General features: G+C 40.0%; 1 protein-coding gene across 8 annotated transcripts in view; it reads left to right on the top strand.

The window, feature by feature from the left end:
• DOCK7 (dedicator of cytokinesis 7) overlaps positions 1 to 23,025 on the top strand; it is a 146,761-nt gene that overhangs the window by 85,972 nt on the left and 37,764 nt on the right. For 3 of the 8 annotated variants that reach the window (XM_081325220.1, XM_081325219.1, XM_081325226.1), the window contains exons 23-38: positions 1,274 to 1,366; positions 2,880 to 2,969; positions 4,435 to 4,530; positions 5,118 to 5,258; positions 5,431 to 5,544; positions 6,219 to 6,389; positions 7,189 to 7,328; positions 10,952 to 11,121; positions 12,334 to 12,488; positions 13,623 to 13,805; positions 14,663 to 14,798; positions 15,632 to 15,728; positions 16,204 to 16,221; positions 18,613 to 18,709; positions 21,001 to 21,135; positions 21,476 to 21,628. In XM_081325220.1, coding sequence (XP_081181346.1) covers positions 1,274 to 1,366; positions 2,880 to 2,969; positions 4,435 to 4,530; positions 5,118 to 5,258; positions 5,431 to 5,544; positions 6,219 to 6,389; positions 7,189 to 7,328; positions 10,952 to 11,121; positions 12,334 to 12,488; positions 13,623 to 13,805; positions 14,663 to 14,798; positions 15,632 to 15,728; positions 16,204 to 16,221; positions 18,613 to 18,709; positions 21,001 to 21,135; positions 21,476 to 21,628 — 1,989 coding nt within the window. The remainder of the gene's footprint in view (positions 1 to 1,273; positions 1,367 to 2,879; positions 2,970 to 4,434; positions 4,531 to 5,117; positions 5,259 to 5,430; positions 5,545 to 6,218; positions 6,390 to 7,188; positions 7,329 to 10,951; positions 11,122 to 12,333; positions 12,489 to 13,622; positions 13,806 to 14,662; positions 14,799 to 15,631; positions 15,729 to 16,203; positions 16,222 to 18,612; positions 18,710 to 21,000; positions 21,136 to 21,475; positions 21,629 to 23,025) is intronic. The other 5 variants (XM_081325222.1, XM_081325221.1, XM_081325225.1 and 2 more) reach the window with 3 other exon arrangements.

Genomic DNA, 23,025 nt, shown 5'->3' with positions numbered 1-23,025 from the left:
TGCAAGTTCAGGTGTTTAGCAATAGCACTTAGACTTATATGCCGCTTCACAGTGCTTTACAGCCCCTCTTTAATTGGTTTACAGCATCAGCCTATTGACCCCAATAATCTGGCTCCTCATTTTACTGACCTCAGAAGGATGAAAGGCTAAGTCAACCTTGAGCCGGTGAGAATCAAACTGCTGGCAGTCGGCAGAGTTAGCCTGCAATACTGCATTTGAATTACTGTACCACCACCGCTCTTGATTTATGGTTCATATATTACAGTTCATAATTTTTTCTTCGGAGTGTGCTGGGTCTTTTATTTCTTATTTGACAGACAATTTTTAATTCAGATATTTATAATATGTCTATACAGTGTCAACAGATGGCTGCAGCAATTAACAGAAACAGATATTCATGAGAGAAAACCAATTCCCAAAAATATACATGAATTATCTTTTCTGCTATGAAATAATGTTTGAAAATAAGACTTGTGCATTATAAAATAAATGATATTAATTTGGTAAAATATAATCAGTGTTCCAAATCCTAAGAATCCTCAGTTTAGCTTTATTCTAGCTAAAATCAGTAGAGGAAGATGAAGTTAATATACGTCCTGACATTCAGCCACTTTGCAGCCTGACTAAATTTCTTTAGAATTGGGGCTACTGTATAAGCCAGAGGTCTTCAAACTTGGCCCTTTTATGATTTGTGGACTTCAACTCCCAGAATTCCTCAGCTAGTGTGCCTGGCTGAGGAATTCTGGGAGTTGAAGTCCACAAGTCATAAAAGGGCCAAGTTTGAAGACCCCTGGTATAAGCATTCATATTGATGACCTTACTAATATACAGCACCTAAAATGCCTTAAATAAACAGGAACTGTAGTAAAATTAAAAGTAAACAGGAATGAAGAAGGTGCCACTTATTAGCTACGCCTATATAAGGTGCTGCAAGATATATTTGGTCTGATGACATTTTTAGCATGTATACCTGGGAGGAAAAATACGAATAATTGTGGGGTCTTTGGTGCTGATGATGTGACCTGGTTTGGTAATAAAACCTCTGCAAGAAAACAAGCAAGCTCAAAGAGCATTAAGGACCCAACAATTCAATCCTGCCCTACAAATATTCTCTTCCATCGATACAGTGCTTGTTTGGACTAAATAAACTATTTAACAGTACTAATTGGTGATTCGTTTGTGCTGAAGACATTAATCTCTCCCAATTTCCAATGCAAATGTGGCATGTAACATTTTCCTTTCCTTTCCTTGCTGCTTTCTGTTATGTGCCCAGGGCTTAGATCGCTCCAATTCTTGGGTAAACACTGGTGCTGCAAAAGCTGCCCCATGGGGAACCAACCCCAGTCCGAATGCAGAGACTTCACAGGTGGTGACTCCATCAGAGTTTCCTTATTTTCCAATATCTTTGGTTCATATCACCATAAAGAAATCTTTTTTCACTTGAGTCTACGCTGCAGTCCCTTTCGCCTACTTTTACATGTTTTTTACCTGTTTCACATACTTTTACCTGTTTACTGGTTCCTTTCTCCTGTATCCATCTGCTTGCATGAGAAACCATCCATCCCTAATTTTTTTTCTCTCCTCACGCATGTTTAGAACTGTTTTTCCTTCTCTATAATTAATGTTTACACTTGTTTTATAGCCTTTCATTACACGTAATATAGTCCAAATAGAAATATGCTTTCTAAATATTACATAGTTAATCATGTATAAAATTGGCTTGCTAAAATAATTAGGACTTACGTTAGCCATGTCTAATGAACATGTCTCATTAATTTCCTTTTATTTTAAGGAAGCCAGTCTTATATTTTGTATCATCATCATCATCTGTTACGATTTTGATAATGCATTTTCTTCCTCGTTTGCCAACTTGTTTTTTTTAACATAATATGTGAATCTCAGTTAATAACAACTCATTTTTCTTGAAAACTGAATGTTGAAAAATTTGTCAAGTAATATACTGCAAAATGTGAAATGCTTAGTATCATGATAATTTTAACTTTAGTTGCTTGCTTCTTAACACTGGGTATTTAAATGAAGTCCTGGTTAAATTTAATTGACCATGCTTTCAGCTTTTAATCAGTTTATTTTTGCAAAAAAGTAAAAAAAAAAAATGGGTTGTTAAAACCAAATGTATAAATAAAAACCCATCTGATTGTATAAAGATAGTCCTTGACTTAAAACAGTTCATGTAGTGACCGTTCAAAGTTACAACGTCATTGAAAGAAATGACTTATGAACATTTTTTATAACTTTTGCAGCATGGTCATGTGATCAGAACTCAGCTGCTTGACAACTGATTCATACTTAATGAAGGTTGCAGTGTCCTGGGGTCATGTGATCACTTTTTGTGACTTTTTGACAGGTGAAGTTAAGATTCACTTAACAAAACATATTATTGATTTAACAACTGCAGATCGTAAAATGGGCAAAACTCATTTAACAAATGTCTCACTTAGCAACAGAAATTTTTGGACTCAATGGCTGTCCTAAGTCGAGGACTACCTGTAGTTCTATACACTCAATATTGGTATTTGGAGCAATAGCTCAATATTTTTTAAGCTGGGGTGAACGACACAGAAGTTAGAAAATACCTTATTTTCTTGTATGTCAGTGAAATGCAAAGTTATTACAAACTAGTTTCATACTTTTGCAACACTTAATGTCGTTAAATTGTCTAAAGTTTGATCTCCAAATATTTTTTAACAAACAGCTTTATTGACTATCAATAAGTTGAAAAATCTCCATAAAGTTCAGTACTGCTTGTCCTTTTATTGAAATGAATTAGAGGTTGAAATCTAAAATGTTTTTGTTATTTTTTCTACTGTCCGCTGTCATCCATAGCAAATTTTAATGTGCTGTCACCATTTATTTTGCAGGCTGCAGATCGAAGCTGTAATCGTATGTCTTCCCATACAGAGACTCCAAGTTTCTTACAAACATTAACAGGGCGATTGCCAACTAAAAAGGTAGATATAGCAAAGATCATTTCATGCTGTTGTGCAAGGCAAGGAGGGATAAACAGTTCAGTCACTGTTTAATGTGTCCCAAATTTGAAGAGTGCTGAGTCAACTAGAGTTGCAGTGGCTTGGTTCTAGTTCCACAAATATAAAATAGCTTAGAGGTTAATCCAGATCAGACATGTCAAACACAAGGCCCAGGGGCCGGATCCGGCCCGTGAAGTGGTTTCATGTGGCCCCCGAAGCCATCCTGGAAACAGTGAGGGAACAGCCCCCACTGCCTTGGCCCTGGCCCAGAGACCCTCCTTCTGCCAGAGACCCTCAGATCTGTCCCACTCCTGCCCAGGCCCCCATAGGCACCCTTGATGCGAACAATGTAGAGCTGGCCATGCCCACCCAGTAGGCCATATGCACTCTAGCCATGCCCACCCAGTAGGCCACGCCCACCCAGGCCACACCCACCTGGCCCCTTGAGGGCAACCGCAATGCTGATGTGGCCCTCAATGAAATTGAGTTTGACACCCCTGATCCAGATGAATCACTTTATTATTTGTAAAAATATTAATCCCTTTAGATCATACAGTTGAGAGCAATATAAAGATTAAGCAAATGCTCAGTGTGCTTCAGTGTAGCTTACGGGGGCTTCCACTTACTATCTCCTATGGTTTGTGAATTCTTATCTTTCATGGAGGTAGGAAGAGGTTGTGGATTACTGACATTCTGCTTCTGCTTGGGAGCATAAGGGTCTGAGCAGTAGGGAATCTATATGGATGGCTTTTCCCCACCAGTTTGTTTTTTCCAAGAGATGGATGAAAAAAATAAGAAATCTTTCTTATTAGTTTTCTGGCAGGTCTGAAGTTTTTTCCCCTGACCTTCTCTTTGTTAAAACTAGAGAAACGAGTAGAATTGTCAACTTCTCTTTCATCGTGAGCTCTCATTTTGCTTCCAGAAATTCAGCCTTTTCTAACAGTAATAAGAACATTTCAGGAGAAACCCAAATGAGAAATTGTGAGAAATTATAATTTGTCTTTAGTTCTACCTGACATAGATTGGAACTACACACCCCATTATGCGAGATTTCCTTTCAAAATGGTTGTTGAAGAACCATTAAGCCTTGGTATAACGTTCATAAAAATAGTTTTGCTTGTTGTCATCCCTGTATATTAATTATATTAATTATTAATTATATTAATCCCCAACCTTTCCAGCTTTGTGGACTGGTGACAGGTGAGGGGAGAGCGGATGGTTCAACGTGAGGGGTGGGTGAACGCGTGCACAGCTCGCCTGCCCCTCACGCAAAAGGAACTGCACAGGCGCTTGCCTGCTGTTTGTGCAGTTCTGAACAAACCACGGCCTGGTTCCGAACAGACCACGGCCTGATACCGGCTGTGGCCCAGGAGTTGGGGATCCCTCAATTATGGTTTCAAGAATGATTAAATGGTAGATGAGTAAACATGACTTTTAATCTTGCTAGCTTTTTCATGAAGAACTGGCTTTACAGTGGGTTGTCTGCAGTGGAAGTGTTCGTGAAGCAGCTCTTCAGCAAGCATGGTTCTTCTTTGAACTTATGGTAAGAGAATGACAAAACTGTTCAGTGCAGGGATGGGCAACCTTCATGTGCCGCAGTCTAAAATCACAACCCTTATGCAAGAGATCAGTTCAAATCTCTGGTAAGACCTGCCTATTTCTTTCCTGTATTGGGGGAAAAAATGATCAGAGAGAAAGTAGGCCTACTTATCTTTTTTGTTGTTATTGCCGCTGGATTTCTTTCCTGATCCCTATCATAGATTAACTTTCAGGGGAAATGGCTACTCATTATCCAGGTAATATCTACTTGTGTAGAAGATTACATGCCTATAAAAGTTACTCTCCAAATGGTAGATAGAGCTAGGCAAACTCGGCTCTTTTATGACTCGTGGACTTCAACTCCCAGAATTCCTGAGCCAGCATGAGTCATAAAAGAGCCGAGGTTGCCTATGCCTGAGCTAGACCAATGGGGAAATCCGATGGTAACATGGAGCCTCTCGCAAGTGTTACAATGTGTTACAAGTGTTACAATTAAATCTGGTTTACAGAATAGTATCAAATCATACTGCTATCCACAACTGACCTTTTTCTGTGCACGTGATAGTGAGTGCTAATATATGTTTTCTCCAGGTAAAAAGTATTGTGCATCATTTGTATTTTGCTGACAAACTCGATGCACCCAGAAAGAACCGTTTCCCAGAGCGCTTCATGGATGACATAGCCGCACTGGTCAGCACAATCGCCAGTGATATAGTCTCCCGGTTTCAGAAGGTAATGGAAGCCATTCAGTTGTGCTCTTGTCAAATGTACACCCCGATATGGAGAGATAATTTTCAAATAGTAGACAAGTGGTTGGATAAGAGCCTCGGCATGAAACTTCTGTTTTGAAACATCCTATTCTTTTCCTTTTTTTCCTTTTTCTTTTTTCCCCCCTCTGACGCAGGATACAGAAATGATTGAAAGACTCAACACTAGTTTAGCGTTTTTTCTCAACGATCTGTTGTCTGTCATGGACAGAGGATTTGTCTTTAGCCTTGTTAAGACTTACTACAAACAGGTACGGTGACAAGATCAAGGTAAAAGGAGAGCATCTTAAAATAGACAAGGGCTCGGGGTATAGAATTCTTGGAGGTGGCTACATTCAAGAGGGAGAAGGGAGGAAAGAGAGGATACATTGTGGTACCTGACTAGAGGGATGTTTTCCAAAGAGGCCCAGATTCTGAGCCTCCTCTCTTTCCCTCTCTTTCCCTCCGAATTTGATGACCATCTGCTGGGGATGCCATCACGGTTGGAGTCCGCTTGTAGACTCCAAAGGCATCTTTTTGGCTCTTGAAGTTGGAAACAAATATCAGATTAGGTAGAACATATTCTCAGCCAGCAAAGATATAGTCCAAGCGGCATGGAAATGCTTCAAAATGGTTTAAATCTCAAATTGAAAGTAACAATGTATTGCTCATTTTTTATGAACACCAAATTTAACATGCCTGCCCTTTGTTCTATTGTTTTTCTGGTCTAGAGCCATGTCAAACTCGCGACGTCACGTGATGTGGTGCAACTTATTGGGACAGTTTTGCCATTGCCGGCATGGGGTGGGTGCGGCTTCTGTGTGACGCGTCTGGCCTGCAGGCCAGCAGTTTGACACCTCTGGTCTAGAGGAACAAGGATACATTTACTTTTTGTAGGAACACAACTTCGTTGTCACTTTTTATCTTTGCTTTTCCTGTTTTACAGGTGTCCTCCAAGCTTTATTCTTTACCAATCCCCAGCACGCTGGTGTCCTTGAGGCTGGATTTCCTTCGGATTGTCTGCAGCCATGAGCATTATGTTACTCTGAACTTACCATGTAGTTTGCTAACACCGCCTGCATCTCCATCTCCTTCAGTGTCATCAGCAACATCACAGGTGGGTATACACCAAAAGTGTAGTGTAGTGTTATAAGGCTAGTAATAATCCAGTGGTTTGCATCATTTCAGTCCATTAGATTAGATTCTTCTTTAACTCTGCTCTTCTTTAAATGCAGATTTTTAAAAAAGTTACACTGTGTTAAACCAAACTGTTACTTGATTGATTTTGACTTGATGTGATAAATATATATATAAACCAGTTACTTGATTGAATTTGCAGTGTGTGTGTGTGTGTGTGTGTGTGTGAATTGGTGAGAATCGAACTGCTGGCAGCCGGTAGTCAGCAGAAGTAGCCTGCAGTACTGCATTCTAACCACTGTGCCACCAAGGCTCTATATAAATATAAATGTACCTATTATAGCGTATCAACATGGTTATTGCAAACTATGGTTTAACATGAATTGTTATCCTCATTAAACTGTCTAATTCCTGAAATTCCTAACTTCCTAATATACCTAATATTTCTGCTAAATGCATAAAAATGAAAACTGAGTAGTACGCCTCAATAATAATAATATGGTTCCCATTCATAAATTCTAGAAATATCAGGAACCCTTTTTAATTTGCAATAAACAAGTCCTGTTGTAGTTAGTTGTTGAACAGTAATAAAAAAAGCAGATAAATTCTTTTGCCAAACTAAGGTTGAATGTATTTCTCTGTTGTTTTTTCTTCTTTCATACTCTCTTATTTTATTATGAATATATTTATATAAATAAATAATGTGATGATGGTTGTGAAGTCTACTAGGACTAATACATATAATAAAACTTATGAGAGGCTGTGTTTTTGTGCTATAGAGTTCTGGATTCTCAACAAATGTCCAAGATCAGAAGATTGCAAATATGTTTGAGCTCTCCGTGCCTTTTCGTCAACAGCATTACTTGGCAGGACTGGTGCTTACTGAACTAGCTGTCATTCTAGATCCTGAAGCAGACAGGTAAATTTTAAAATTGTTTCCAACAGACTGTAACAACAGCAGCAGCAACAACAATAATAATAATGTTCGAAGGACCTTGGAGGTCATCTAGTCCAACCCCCTGCTCAGGCAGGAAACCCTATACCATTTCAGACAAATGGCTGTCCAGTCTCTTCTTAAAAACTTCCAGCGTTGGAGCATTCACAACTTCTGGAGGCAGGTTGTTCCCCTGGTTAATTGTTCTAACTGTCAGGAAACTTCTCCTTAGTTCTAGGTTGCTTCTCTAATTTAAAACATATTTTCTCTCTCATAAGCGTTCAAGTGTATTGTCACAGGATTGTGAAAGAATGTATTTCTTCTCAAGTCCTTGTTCCTTTCATACTAGACCACTCTTTAGATCTGCTTAGATAGTTGCACAGGTAGTCCTCGACTTACAACAGTTCATTTAGTGACTATTCAAAATTACAACAGCACTGAAAAAAGTGACTTATGACCATTTTTCACACTTACAACCTTTGCAGGATACCCACAACTGACTCGTATTTATGACGATTGTAGTGTCCCGAGGTCATGTGATCCACCTTTTGACAAGCAAACTAAATGGGGAAGCAAGATTCACTTCACAACTGTGCTGCTAACTTAACAACTGCAGTGATTCGCTTAACAACTGTGGCCAAAAAAATCATAACATGGGGCAATACTCACTTAGCAATGTCTCACTTAGCAACAGAAATTTCGGGCTCCACTGTGATCATAAGTCGAGGACTACCTGTACTTAATTTTTGCCCACCAGAACAGCTTTTTTAGATCAGGACCATAAAAAAGAGAAAACAAGTGGATCAGCCACGTGTTTCTTAAAAGGTTGGAGGCCTTTAGCATGGCCAGCGTAGCGCGATAGTATAATCGCAGAAGTGAAACACTGAATCAGTGCATGGTTGATAATAAAGTTTGATTGCTAGACAATGTTTTCTATTCTCCAATGTACTGTATGGTCTTTTTGGAGAACTATCCATTGTACAGAAAAATCAGCTATCACTCTGGCACGAGAACCCACTGGCATCAAGAAAATCATAGAAATATAAAATACAATAAAATTTCTTAAGCATAGTGTTGTTAGAAAGGGGTTGTTTTCTTTGTTTTAAACCAAGTTTTTATTTTCCAGTAGAATAGTCTGTGGTTGAATAGTAGAGTCTCATATTAAGTAACTGAGGTCAGTAACAACTCACAATGAAAAATGCAAATAATGGAGCAAGCGATAGATGAATTTTAACTGACTCCATCACTTGTTAATGAATAAAGCATGTAAAGCCAAAATACAGCAATTATTTCATTTCATCACTGCAAGACCCGATATGCATTATTGATCTTTTTCTTCCCATATATTCTTTTCAACTCCAAAGGTGACATTTCTCATTTATATTAGGTTCACTTTTGGTGAGTTATGTCCATTCAGGATTCACCTCTCTTGATATTCCTACAAACCTCTATCTATCTGTAGGCTGTGATCAGTTCTAGGTCCTCATTTCCTAGAAAGAACTACCATTGGGATGTTTCAGAACCAAGCAAAACACAGTTGTTTATATATGTCTGATAAGCCGCTCAAGGAACACGTTGTGATATCATGTGACATAAATGTTGCTTATAAATAAATAATGAACTTAAAAGAATAAGCAGAGGCCAAGTTGTGATAACGAAATCTTTGCTTGTATTTGTTACCAGAAATTGCCCCATCTTTAGCCGTTGAAGCAAAATTGGTTGTGGTAATTTTATTCAGACATACTGTAACTCGCAAGTATCAAATGGTTTTGAAAATAAAAAAAAATGCTCCTATTCATCCCTCTAAAATTCAGGGCAAAGTGCTCTTTTTTTTAATTTCATGTATAGGTTTTGAATAGAGCTTGTTAATGAATTATCATTTAATTCTTGAACTAGATTTCAAGGTGCTCAACTCGAAGGAGGCATTACTTTTATAAGTAATGGTTGAATGCTGCAACATAAGTTAGATTAAGACTTTTTTTTTCTTTTGTTATGTATTCATCCCAGTGTGTTATCTTTTCTTTACAACCATGGGCCTCTACGGGGGGTGGGGTGGGGTGGGGGGCAAGTGATGAAAATGCAACATAATAAATGACACGGATACCAAATTGTATATATGTTTGTCCAATATTACTTGTATCATAATGTTATCATACACATTTTTATTTTCTTATTAATGTGGGTTGCTGTGACATCACTACTTCTTAAATGTGTTGTGCTCCAGTCTTGGTTTGTGATATTCAGTAACAAGAATAATCACAGATTACGTTCTCCTACTCTGTGCTTATATCTGGTTCTGAGAGTTAACCTTTGGGGACTTTTGCTGCAGCCATCAATGCAAAAAATAGAGAAGAATAGGAAGAAGCGAAGTTGAAAGTATCAACCATCTAAAAGTGAAAGTACAAAGTATCAAAAAACTTTCAGAATGACTAAATGTTATAATCTCACAAAGTATGCTGAATTAATTTTGTTTATGGTAACTGTTGCAAGAGTAGTTCTTGGTGTATACCTAGCTATCTAAAATAACTTTGTATTTCAAAAATAAATCTGATTACAACTCTATATGTGGGCTTGTTCATATCTGACATGTGGGTTTCTCTCAGTATAAAGTCCTTAATTGCTTGCCTTAGTTAGAAATTCTTGGGATTTTTAATCTTATTTTATGATTTATATACCATGTTGACTGCTGCAGTTGATATTCATATAATATTTTAATAATGATTAGTAGTTTTTAAAATGATGGGGTGTATTTAGTTATTAGGGACGCGGTGGCTCAGTGGGTTAGGACGCTGAGCTTGTCGATCGGAAGGTCGGCAGTTTGGCGGGTCAAATCCCGAGTGCCGCGTAGCAGAGTGAGCTCCTGTTACTCGTCCCAGCTTCTGCCCACCTAGCAGTTCGAAAGCATGTAAAAATGCAAGTAGAAAAATAGGGACCACTACGGTGGGAAGGTAACAGCGTTCCGTGTGCCTTTGGCGTCTAGTCATGCCGGCCACATGACCACGGAGACGTCCTCGGACAAGCGCTGGCTCTTCGGCTATGAAACGGAGATGAGCACCGGCCCCTAGAGTCGGAAACGACTAGCACACATGTGCGGGGGAACCTTTACCTTTACTTTTTATTTAGTTATTAAATGAAACACTGAAATTTTTTTAAAAAAATCTAAGATGTTTGTAAACTATTTGTGCATTTTGTGCTTTCTTTTTTTTATCTTTTCCCTTCTTTTTCCTTTTTTTTGTTTGTGCATCTTCATTTCCCTTTCCCCTCCTTTTTCATAAATGCACATAAATACTAATAATAATTTATCTGCAGATCAGTTTATATATTAACCCCTGACTATATTTTGTGTCTGGTGTTAAAGACACAGAATCAAGTAGCCAACATTGGCTTCTTTTGTCTATTCTAGTTGTGTATTCTACTCTAGTTCTGCAATACATTTGCTATGTGGCTTCAGATTAACTAAAAGTGTGTGAAATTTTACACAAATCATAAAATAAGGGATGTAATTGGAAAGGAGCCAGATTTGTGAGTGAGTGTGTGTGTGTGTGTGCTACCGTGCCATATCTACTTTAAAACTATTAACTCATCCTACTGACTTTTTTTTAAAACAGTTTGTTTGGATTGCACAAGAAAGTCATCAATATGGTACACAATTTGCTATCTAGCCACGACTCTGACCCACGGTACTCTGACCCACAAGTAAAGGCCAGGGTGGCTACACTATACTTGCCTCTGATTGGAGTGATCATGGAGAGTGTGCCCCAGCTGTATGATTTCACAGGTATTTAGTATGCTAACCCATTAGCTGCTCTGCCATGGGAATACTGTGTTTAGTTAAAGCAGCAAATTCTTTTTTTAAGAGTTTCTAACCTGAATCCAAAAGCTTGAATGTGTGCTTGAAAAGTCTTATTTTCCTTTGGAATTCCACTTCAGGTACACAGTTTTGTTCATGGCTGAACAGAGTATTGTAGTCCTCGACCTATGAGCACAATTGAGCCCGAAAATTTACGTTGCTAAGTGAAACATATGTTCAGTGAGTTTTGCCTCATTTTACTGTGATCTTTCTTGTCACAGTTGTTAAGTTAGTAGAACGCGGTTGTTAAGTGAATCTGGCTTCCCTGTTGATGTTGCTTATCAAAAGGTTGCAAATGGGGATCACATGACCCCCGGGGGCACTGTGATGGTCATAAATGTGACTCAGTTGCCAAGTGTCTGAATTTTGATCATGTGACCAAGGGGATGCTGCAATGGTGAAAAATGCAAGCGTGAAAAATGGTCATGTCACTTTTTCCAGTGCCATTGTAACTTTGTCACTAAATGAACTGTTGTAAGTCGAGGACTACCTGTAGAATAAGAAATCCATGCATGCTTTACAGGTAGTCCTCAAGTTACAACCACTTGTTTAGTGACCGTTCAAAGGTACAAAGGCACTGAAAAAAAGTGACTTGTGACCAACCCGTGAGCATTACAGCATCCCCATGGTCACATGATCAAAATTCAGACACTTGGCAACTGGCATGTATTTATGACAGTGGCAGTCTCCCAGGGTCATGTGATCACCCTTTGTGACCTTCTGACAAGCAAAGAGCCACCTAGAGCCACTTGTGTGATGGGCAGTTACATAAATTGGACAAATAAATAAATAAAAAGTGACATCATTCTTTCACCCATTTAAAAATGATTACCTAAACATTCTAGAGTCCTCAAATACCTGAAAGGATATGTCACCAAAGGTTAATACCTATTGCTGTCCTCCCAGAGTATTTAAGTACAAATTCTGCTTGCATGTTAACAATAATTAGGAGGGGTTTATTTTAATTTGACTTAGATTAGATGGCTAAAATGAACCTTTCTGGTTGGGATTCTGTTGGGCTGTTTACATGCCGTCTAATGCAAAATTTTTCTGTGTTTTGCTATGAAGTGTGTGTATTCTGTGTAACTGGATTAAAGCATTCATGTTTCATTTCATTGAAATTGGCCTGTTTTGCTGCAGAAAGTCAGAACCAGCGTGGAAGACCAAGCTGCGTTGCAGTGGAGGATTGTGAAAGCGAGGGTGGGAACATGATCAGTCAGACAGTTGCTATGGCCATTGCAGGAACCTCTGTCCCACAGCTCACTCGGCCCACCAGTTTTCTCCTCACGTCAACGGTACAAAAACATCTGTCAATGGATCTATTTATAAATACATAAATTTAAATAAATAAATATGTGGAGACCTACATTCATAAAGCAACAAGACTGGGCGAAAGCTATGTCATGAAATGATGCCATTATTCTTACATATTTCATGGAAACTAAAGGACAAGTAGGGGAAAATGTTAATACTTCATATTCAAATATGATAGTTTTAGTTCTTTGGGAAACCATAGTACAGTAATACTATGGTAATTTAAAGCAGTGCATCAAGAGATAACTGTCTATGGAGATTCTCAGTCATCCAGGTCATGGGGTGTCCCAGAGATACTTTTTTCAAAAGGCAATTGGCCTTTCTTTGTTTTTCCTTGAACACTTTAGTTTTGCCTCAGAACTGAAGAAGCTTCTTGGATGAGAAACAAAATGTCTTCAAGGAAAAACAAAGAAAGTCCAGATGCGTTTTGAAAAAGCTCCTTGGGATGATCAAGATATAAGATTTCTCTTCCCATTTTCAAATTTATTGAAAGAATTATCTACACCTTGTCATTATTTATTTAGCATATGGTATGTCATACATATATATTAAAATTTCACCTAGATTAATAAAATACAATAAAATATAAAATATAAATGTTTAAAAGATCTATGTTCAAATACCAATGTCTAGGCCATCCAAGCATTGAATGTCAGCATCATTTATATTTTAAAAAATCAGATATTGGACCGGTATATGCTCTCAGCTTATAGCCGGTTACAATGTGATCTCACAATGTGACATGGGAACCCGCAGTCACACTGAGGGGAGATACCATGACCGGTGGTGGGATTCAGCTGGTTCGAACCACTTCGGTAGAACCGGTAGCTAATTTTTTGTTGCCCAGTCCCAGAATGGACTTCCGGAAGCAGCATCCACACAGAGAACCGGTTGTTCACATATTTGAATCCCACCATTGACTATGACCCATTTATACAGAGTCTGGCAGATTCTCCACACCTTATAAGTTAATACTAAGCAGGATGGCATTAGGTCTATCTGAATAGCTTGCATCCCTTTTCGAAAAACCACAAAAAAATTATTTAGCTGGACTAGATGTATTTCAGGACCAAACTGGTAATCACAGTTTTGATCTGTTCTATCTATAAATCCAGACCAGCAGGCAACACTCAACATTTTCAGCTGATTCCAGTCGAAACCTTTTGATCTGCCTCTTATGGGTCCTGAAGAATGCTGATGAAAGTGTTCTGCAGAAATGGTTCACAGATCTGTCTGTCTTGCAGCTCAATCGCTTGTTGGATTTGCTTTATCTTTGCATTTCCTGCTTTGAATATAAGGTAAAATAGTGCTACCTACTTAAAAATGCACGCCTTTGATTAGAAGACGGGCCTTCTTCAAATGTTTGCACAATATAAGCCTTAAAATTGTATTGGAGGTTGAGCCTTTTTTCAGACACATAAGCTCTTGTTGATATTGCATAATTTCATTGAGAGCCTGAATTTGCATTGAATACTTCCAGAAAATATTGAATGAAACATAAGCTGAATAGTTTTGCTTCCTCATAAGAATTATAATGAGAGGGAGAGTGCGCTTAGCTGGAAGATTCCTATATTCTAATTGCAAGTTCAAGGTTCTGAGAATGTTAACACTGACAGATTTGTATTAATATTGTAAATATGTCTATCAAATTTATTTGTTTATTTAATAGTTTTATATGGCTGCCCATCTCAAATATGTTACTTTGGGTAGGTAATATTAAAAATGATTAAAAAACTAATCCAAAAATACAATTTTCTGTTAAATTCTGTTCTAAAGTAGCATTTTTCCACTAAAAGATACTAGAATTAGTTCCTTCAAATGCTTTTATATCGGGTTTTCAAACTTGGCCCTTTTATGAGTTGTGGACTTCAACTTCCAGAATTCCTCAGCCAGTGTGCCTGGCTGAGGAATTCTGGGAGTTGAAGTCCAAAAGTCATAAAAGGGCCAAGTTTGAAGATCCCTGTTTTATATGCTCCCCACTTTACTCTTTCCAAGTTTCTCTCTGGATGAAATAAGGCCACCTCTGGTTACTCCTCTAACATTACTTGCATTTTACAGGCCTTCTCATCTTTTTAATATTTATTCTTATAAAGAACTTATAATCTTTAGAAAGAAAATGTTCTTTTATATTCTTGCCCTTTTGTGAAACATCTAGGGGAAGAAAGTGTTTGAAAGAATGAACAGTCTGACTTTTAAGAAATCAAAAGATATGCGGGCCAAACTTGAAGAAGCTATCCTTGGAAGCATCGGGGCCAGGCAAGAAATGGTACGAAGAAGCAGAGGACAATTAGGTGAGTGGACTGGTGCCTTTATAGTTGAAAGAGTTTGGGCAATTAATTTTCCCAAGGGGCCATGTGAGAAACTGGGAATGTTGGCTGGGTGGAACCAATAGAGCTGTGAAGGTGCGTAGGCCTGCATGTGTGCACATACATAAATTGAAAAACAAAAGTTCCCTTCAAAATAAAAGCAATTCACAGGGCTGGACAGGGACAGCCAAAGGGCTGGATGTGGCCCAGGAGCTGTAAAATGCACAAGTTTGCCTCTGATGAAAATTCTGTGTGATGAACACCAGTGATGTTCATTTGTTAATAAAAAGGTAAAGGTAAAGGTTCCCCCGCACATGCGTGCTAGTCGTTTCCAACTCTAGGGGCCGATGCTCATCTCCGTTTCAAAGCCGAAGAGCCAGCGCTTATCCGAGGACGTCTCCGTGGTCTTCTAATAATCAGAACACACACACATACACACAGAGCTGATTAATTCATTTCCTATGCCACGCAGGCAGTCCTCGTCATTGTATTAAGTTATATCTAGGAAACTCAACAGTAACAGATACCAAGAATTAATTATTGCTGAGGTAAAAGTAAAGGTTTCCCCTGTCCAATCGTGTCCAATCATCTCGATTTCTTAGCCAAGGGAGCCATCTTTGTCAGAAGACATTCCATGGTCATGTGACCAGCAAGATTACACACCGAGGCCATGGAATGCCATTACCTTCCCACCAGAGTGGTACCTACTTATCTACTCACGTTTGTGTGCTTTCGAACTGCTAGGCTGGCAGGAATTGCGTGGGTACAGTTGTCCTATTTTGAATTGTTTCATGTTAAATATTACAATTCCTTGGCAGAAAGAAGTCCTTCAGGAAGTGCTTTTGGAAGTCAAGAGAACCTGAGGTGGAGAAAAGACATGACACACTGGAGGCAGAACACTGAAAAACTTGATAAGTAATGCCGTCTTATCCTAATAGCTTAATACATTGAGCACCTGGCATAGAATACTGGGAGACTTTGCTATCTCCTTTGAGGTTTAGTGGGCTACAATATGGACAGTTTTAGACACTGATTAAGCAAAAACTTTTTTCCCACATTATAGCTTTGAAAGGGGTTAAATGCCTGTCTAAGCTATATTTAAAGCAATTTTGTTCCCGTGTATCTGGGAATAAGGTGTTGTACTCAGTGGGATTTCTGAATAGACCTGCTGGATTATATTAAGTTATGCTATTATAAGAAAGTAATCTGCTGTAGTAAAAACTAATATGGCATCCTATTAGATACTGCCAAGAGCCATAAATTGTACATGCAGGAAGTATATATGTCATTGGTCACTTAGTCCAGTAGAGTATACTGGAGTTTAAAAATTGCTTCTTTCCTGCCCTAATCCATGACTCTAATTATTTTTCTACATGTGCTGTATTTTTAGAAGCCACAAACCAATCAGGTATTGTAGCATTGGTATCCTGCTATGGGTTTTATTTTGTTTTGTTTTTCAGTTGCCACTTTGTACCTTTGCCCATTTTGTTATTGCAGCTGTGTGTTTGTTGCTGCTTTGCAGAGGTTTTGTATGCCTGTGTGTTACTGCAGTAATTGTTACATCAGGAGTTGCTGGAATTTGAAACATTGGGGTTAATTAGCTGTGAAAAGTATAGTCTCAGCTTTGCCTGGCTGGCTGGCATGCTTTTTATCCCCAGATAGTGGCAGACCGAGATGCTTTGCAGAAGTTGTTTTGTGAAATGCTTTGGCTATAAAAAGAGAGTGTGTATATCCTGCTACAGAAAAGTTTCCGGTTCTGTAGCATGAGGCATGTCTGTCTTCTTATGTGATTACTCCAGATCTAGCATATGGTCTCATAATCCCTTAACGCCTCTGATAAGGGTCATAAACAGCTCTGCATACCAAATGAATTGTATCTTTAATACCTCTTTAATTTGCTGTAGATGAGATTTTGGGAAAATTTGACAAGAGAGCCTAAGGCGCTTGCCGTAGACCACCACCAATGGGGGAATCTTTTACTGTGCCAAGGGCTAAATTAGCTCTGAGACTAATTCTGAAGGATTGCATGATGCCATAGGACATATTTATTTATAAGAAATGTATTTTTCTGCTGGAAAGGTATTTATGCTATAGACTACATAATTAGCAAATCGGTTGTCTGGGTAAATCTTGCAGCAGCTAGAAGTGGTCAGTGGAGATTAAAACAACCTGTAATGCGTGAAAACTCAAATATGAGAAAGATGCAGTGGGTAAGGAAATCAGCTCTTCTTTCTCAGCCCCAAAATAATTGGCTTAAAAGAGAGGTTTAAAAGTTAGTGATCACAATTTATTTAGAACCCAAGTTAATAATATCTGAAAACGATTTTCTTGATCACAGAACCGTTAATTTTAAAGCCAAACACACACCTGTATTGCAGAGCACACAAAAGGAGTGCTTTAGTATCTGGACACCAGGTTCATGTCAATGTGGATTTGAGCCAGTCTTGATACTTTCCAGATGTGTGGTCTTCAACTTCCAGAGTTCTCAGCAATGGCTGTGGATTCATAAGACCAGCAGAAGTCAGTATGGATCAGGACCATCCTCTACTTTTGAAACAATAAAATTCTTCACTTAAAATCAAACTTGTGCTGCTTTTCTTCTGAGGTATTTAGTATTGACATTCCACAAACTGGAGACTGTCTGCAACTCGTTTGGAGTAGTTTGATGTACTGCTTGTGAAGAATCATTATCAGATTTTAAAAAGCAGGTGTCATTTAAGAATACGATAGCAAAATGAGGATATCTGCCAGATATCTATATTTCCATTTTTTGCTACCCAGACATTTTAGGAAGACACGTATTCACACAGCACCCCCCTGTGTTCACATTATGAAATATGGAAAGCTATTTGTTACAAAATAGCATGTAAGGTGTTTTTCCCCCCCAACTGAAAGGGACTTCAATTGTACTGACAGAATGGTTACACTTTTAATCACTCTTTTTAGATAAAGAAACAATGGGTATCATTTAGTCTTTTGACCTAGTACAGGGGTAGGCAACCTTGGCTCTTTTATGACTCATGGACTTCAATTCCCAGAATTCCTGAGCCAGCTGGAGTTGAAGTTCATGAGTCATAAAAGAGCCAAGGTTGCCTACCCCTGACCTAGTAGGAAAACTGCAAGAAAAACATAACTATATAAAGCACTGTGGGGCAAGGAATACAAGATAATCCCCTTTGTGCTATGAAAATGTTTGGAAATGTTTTAACAGTCCCATTAACATCAGAAGCAGCTGCAAAAATTATTCGATGAAACTGCAATTGGGTTGTTTCCCAAGAAACATTTGAAAGAACAATGGATTAATGAAAATGTAATTAAAATGATGTAAAAAGCTATTAACAGGTGAAGCAAAAAGATTGCTTCCACTGTGGAAACTTTCTGATCCTATTTCAGTCAAAATATTATCCCATTTAGGCAGGCCATTATCCATTTAAGCCAATAATTTGCCCTTTTTGAGCTATGTGTGTGTATGTTACGCGTTTGCCTGCATTTTATCTGTATATGCCAGAAAAAATTCTCTCAAAAATAACTAGATTATTGGTCCATCTAGCCCAATTTTACTTCCCTTGCAATGCAGCTGTTCTGCAGTGTTTTCAGATCCCATACACAACTTAAAAACTGCAAAAGCACAACAAGACACAAATTAGTTGTTTAGTTTTCTTCTATTTGGCTTATTTTGGACTGTTGTAGGAGGGGTTTTAAGAGGCATGCTATTTTACAAACAGAATGACATTTGCTTTCCTTTGTTTTATGTCTTGGAAACAACATGGATTTTTAGTGCTTATTTTATTTCTACCAGGTCCCGAGCAGAGATTGAACATGAAGCACTTATTGATGGTAACTTGGCAACAGAAGCCAATCTGATCATATTGGATACTTTAGAAATAATTGTGCAGGTGAGGATGCTAAGGAGTACTTGACATAGTTTCTAATGACCTAAATGCAACATGTGTTGTTTTTGTGCAAAATAATAATAATAATAATAATAATAATAATAATAATAATAATAATAATAATAATAATAATAATAATAATAATAATACTTCTTCAGAATGCCTCCTACAAAAGCATATTGCAAACTGGTTGATGTCACAGCTAGCTTTGTAAATAAGCCAATCATTGATACTAACCTGCTATGAGGAAAGCTATGTTTCTTAAGCGAACACAGTAATATGAGAGTTTCATCTTCCATGCAACCAGTTACCAGCGCTTTGCGATAACAATTGACATTTGCAATCTTCTCTGCTGACTTCTCCAGTGGTTCAGTGGGGAAGCCCGCAGGGAATGTCACAAGGCAAAGTAAAGAGGATTACCCTGATGGCGAAGGGGAAGATCTGTTACACAAGCAACTAAGAGGGGAACATTGCTTGGGTCCAGTAGATTGGAATGGATTTCTTGTCCTGGTCTATGAAGGTTCAGGCTTCTGGCATCTTGCCAATGCCAGTGAGACAGTCTTCTGTCACATAGATTCATGAAGACCTTCTGCTCCACCGTTTTCATTGTAGCAGTGGATAAAAGTCTTTTCTTTCACCTGCAACCAGTATAGAAACTAAGTGAAATATTGGAGGCAGAGCAGTCATCACTTTGTTTCATATAATTCCTGATCCGCTCTGCTAACCATGTATGCTAAGAATGCTGGTTATAGGTAGTCCTCAACTTACAACATCAAGTGAGGCTAGAATTTCCATTGCTAAGGGCAGTTGTAAAGCATGACTGCATTGGTTATTGGCAGCAATCTCTGCAGCCATAGTTGCTGCCATTAACCGAATACCTTTATTGTTACCCAAAGCAACATCATGCTGGCTATCCACAACCAAAATCAGTGGGGAAAATGGCAAAAGGTTGCAAGTCCCAGGCTGGCAAGCAGGCAAAAGAATGCCGTTGGGTAGAGGAGAGTGAGGAGGTGTGGGGGTGAAGGTGCACAAGGGAGATTAGAGAGGGTGTGGGAGAGTCGCCGTGACAATACAAGGGATGTGCAAGAGTTTTAAGGGGTGCATGAGAGGCAGAACGTTGGTCAAGGAGAGTGAGAGGCTGCAAGGAGTGCACACGAGGGTGTGGGGGTTGCACAAGAGGCACACCTTTGGTTAACACTGTTCAAGGGCGCAAGGGAGGCATGGTATGTGTTGGCAAGAGTACAAGGGTATGTGCGAGAGGCACAGCACAGGTTGAGGAGGAAGCAAGAAAGTCGTGGGTTGGGGAGGATGTGAGGGAATATGTGGATATAGCCAACACAAAACATGTGCAGAAGGGCTGGTGGGAGCACTGGTGGGGAAGCTTACGCCAGTGCCTTGTGACATTCCCTGCGGGCTTCCCCACTGAACCTCTGGAGAAGTCAGCAGAGAAGATTGCAAATGTCAATTGCTATCGCAAAGCGCTGGTAACTGGTTGCAAGTGTGTGCTGCAGCTGGTTGCCAAGCTCCCAGACTGCAATCTGTGTATGTTGGGACAACCAGAATTCTGAGGACTGCTCCTAACCACCATTCATTCAGTGCCATCATAACTTTGAATGAATGGTCATAGGTCAATGATTATCAATATAGTCCTTCCAGTTTGGCAGGTTCTCATGTATGAGAATCACAGGCCTAACAGGCTGACAAATGTTTGAACGTAAAATGAAAGGAAGTTAGATGAAATTTCTTCTGTTTTTATTATTCCTTTGTTTCATCAGTTTGCTTCCTTGTAAACAATAATTCCTGCTATATATGTTGATTAGCCAAATAATTTCAGATCAGTGGGAATTCTTCTCAAGCAAATAAACACAGGATTAAAACATATATCAACGTTATTTCCTTTCTTGCCGTACATTATAATCTTTCAAGTTTTTAATCATCAAGCTTCTCAATTGTTAGCCTCTGGGGCAGTGTTTTCTCAAACTTGGGAACTTTAAAATGCAACTCTCAGAATTCCTCAGCTAGTCTAACATGGCTCTGGGGGATAAGCTTGCGTGTTGTGCAAGATCTGCTTCAATCCTCTTCAGCATATGCTTCAGAATGCATAGGGCTAGTTTTATTGACCCAAGTATGCGTGGTATTTCCCATAAGGGTCCTTTGAGAACGATAGTCCCGGCCTTTGTGACCGGGGTACGGAAGCCTCAGAATGAGGATTAGCTTTTCATTGTGTATTTATAGCACTTCACTTGAAAATGATTTTTTGACTGCTTCTGTTGCCCTGTTGTCTTTGGCTACAGACGGTTTCGGTGACTGAATCCAAGGAAAGTATTCTTGGTGGGGTGCTGAAAGCTCTTCTGCATAGCATGGCCTGCAATCAAAGTGCTCTTTATCTCCAGCACTGCTTTGCTACTCAAAGAGCTTTAGTCTCAAAGGTGAGTGTTTTGAAAATAGATTACCGAGTGAGGAGGTTTGATTTAATGTTGGGACGGAGACTGACTAATCTGAATTCAATAGCTCAAAGTAAGTTACCATTCCATGCCACTCTTGAATGAGCTTAGTTTGCACCCGGGACAGCTTTACTTCCACAGTCGCTGCTAGCAAAACGCAACCGAAGGCTTGCTTTACTTGGAACTGGTGAGCAGGTGATCCTAGGAGGGATGAAAGCAGATAGTTAGCACTATAATGCAAGTAAAGTAGAATCAGGTTGATATTTGGAACGCTCATCGTTTCTAGCTTTCACTGAATGATGTGCCTCTCATCCTGCCATTTTAGTTCCCAGAACTGCTGTTTGAAGAAGAGACTGAGCAATGTGCTGATCTATGCCTTCGACTCCTGCGCCACTGCAGCAGTAGCATTAGCACGATACGATCCCATGCCAGTGCCTCTCTGTACCTCCTCATGAGGCAAAACTTTGAGATTGGGAATGTAAGTACTCTATTTCTGAAAGCGCATAGATTGTCTAAATCAGCGGTCCCCAACCTTTGCGGCTTGGCAGCCCGGCTGGGGGCGGTGGGGGGGGGAGAGGGGAACTGGGCTGCACAAATTGAGATGCTGGTGCATGCAAGAGCACACTGGCCCACCGCTCGTGCAAGTCAAGCTGTGTGTGTGTGTGCCAGCCCGCCGCTCACGTGTTCTGGTTTGAAATAGGCTACAGTCTGGTAGTGGGCTGGGATTGGGGACCCCTGATCTAAATGGTGGGGTGTCTGGAATTATGGAGGGAGGGACATCTCTAAAATGAGAATTTCAGTAGCCTTGCACTGACCAAAAGACTTGCATTAGACTCGGAAGAATATCAAATTTTGTCCGTCATCATCTGGCGGACAAAATCGCTCGGATCCGGACCGGCCTGGACTCTGACTGGGCAGAGTCTGATGTGGAGGAATCAGGCGGTCTTGAGCACGTTATCTGGACTGAGTTCGACCCTGTTTCCCCTGATGATGTGGACAGGATCATGGGGAGACTGAGCACCACCACCTGTTTGTTGGATCCGTGCCCCTCCTGGCTAGCTTATGCGGCTCGGGAGGGAACACGAGGCTGGTTCCATGCAGTAATAACTGCTTCTCTGAAGGAGGGTGTCTTCCCTGCCGCCTTGAAGGAGGCGGTGGTGAGACCCCTTCTCAAGAAGCCTGCTTTGGACCCGGCTGCTTTAGACAACTACCGTCCAGTCTCCAACCTTCGCTTTCTGGCGAAGGCTGTTGAGAGTGTGGTGGCGCATCAGCTCCCTCTGTTCCTGGAGGAAACTGATTATCTGGACCCGTACCAATCGGGTTTCAGGCCCGGACACAGCACGGAGACGGCATTGGTCGCGCTGGTGAACGATCTCTGGAGGGCAAGGGACAGGGGTTGCTCCTCTGTCCTGGTCCTATTAGATCTCTCAGCGGCTTTCGATACCATCGACCATGGTATCCTGCTGCGGCATCTCAGGGGGTTGGGAGTGGGAGGCACCGTTTTACGGTGGTTCTCCTCCTACCTCCAGGGCCGCTCGCAGTCGGTGTTGACGGGAGGGCAGAGATCCGCCCCGAGGCCTCTCATTTGTGGAGTCCCTCAGGGGTCGGTTCTCTCGCCTCTCCTGTTCAACATCTATATGAAGCCGCTGGGCGAGATCATTCGTGGCTTCGGGGTGGGGTATCACCAGTACGCTGATGATACCCAACTTTTTCTTTCCACCCCGAACCAACCCAGCGATGCCCTCTCTGTGATGTCCCAGTGCCTGGAGGCGGTTCAGGTCTGGATGGGGAGAAACAGGCTTCGTCTCAATCCCGCCAAGACTGAGTGGCTGTGCATATCGGCATCTCGGGTTAACCAAGTTATTCCACCTCTAA

Source organism: Vipera berus (assembly GCF_964194415.1).
Source record: "Vipera berus genome assembly, chromosome: 3".
In the NCBI taxonomy this organism is placed as follows: domain Eukaryota; kingdom Metazoa; phylum Chordata; class Lepidosauria; order Squamata; family Viperidae; genus Vipera; species Vipera berus.
Note: the sequence above shows the minus strand (reverse complement) of the source record. Positions and strands in the feature narration are given on the sequence as shown.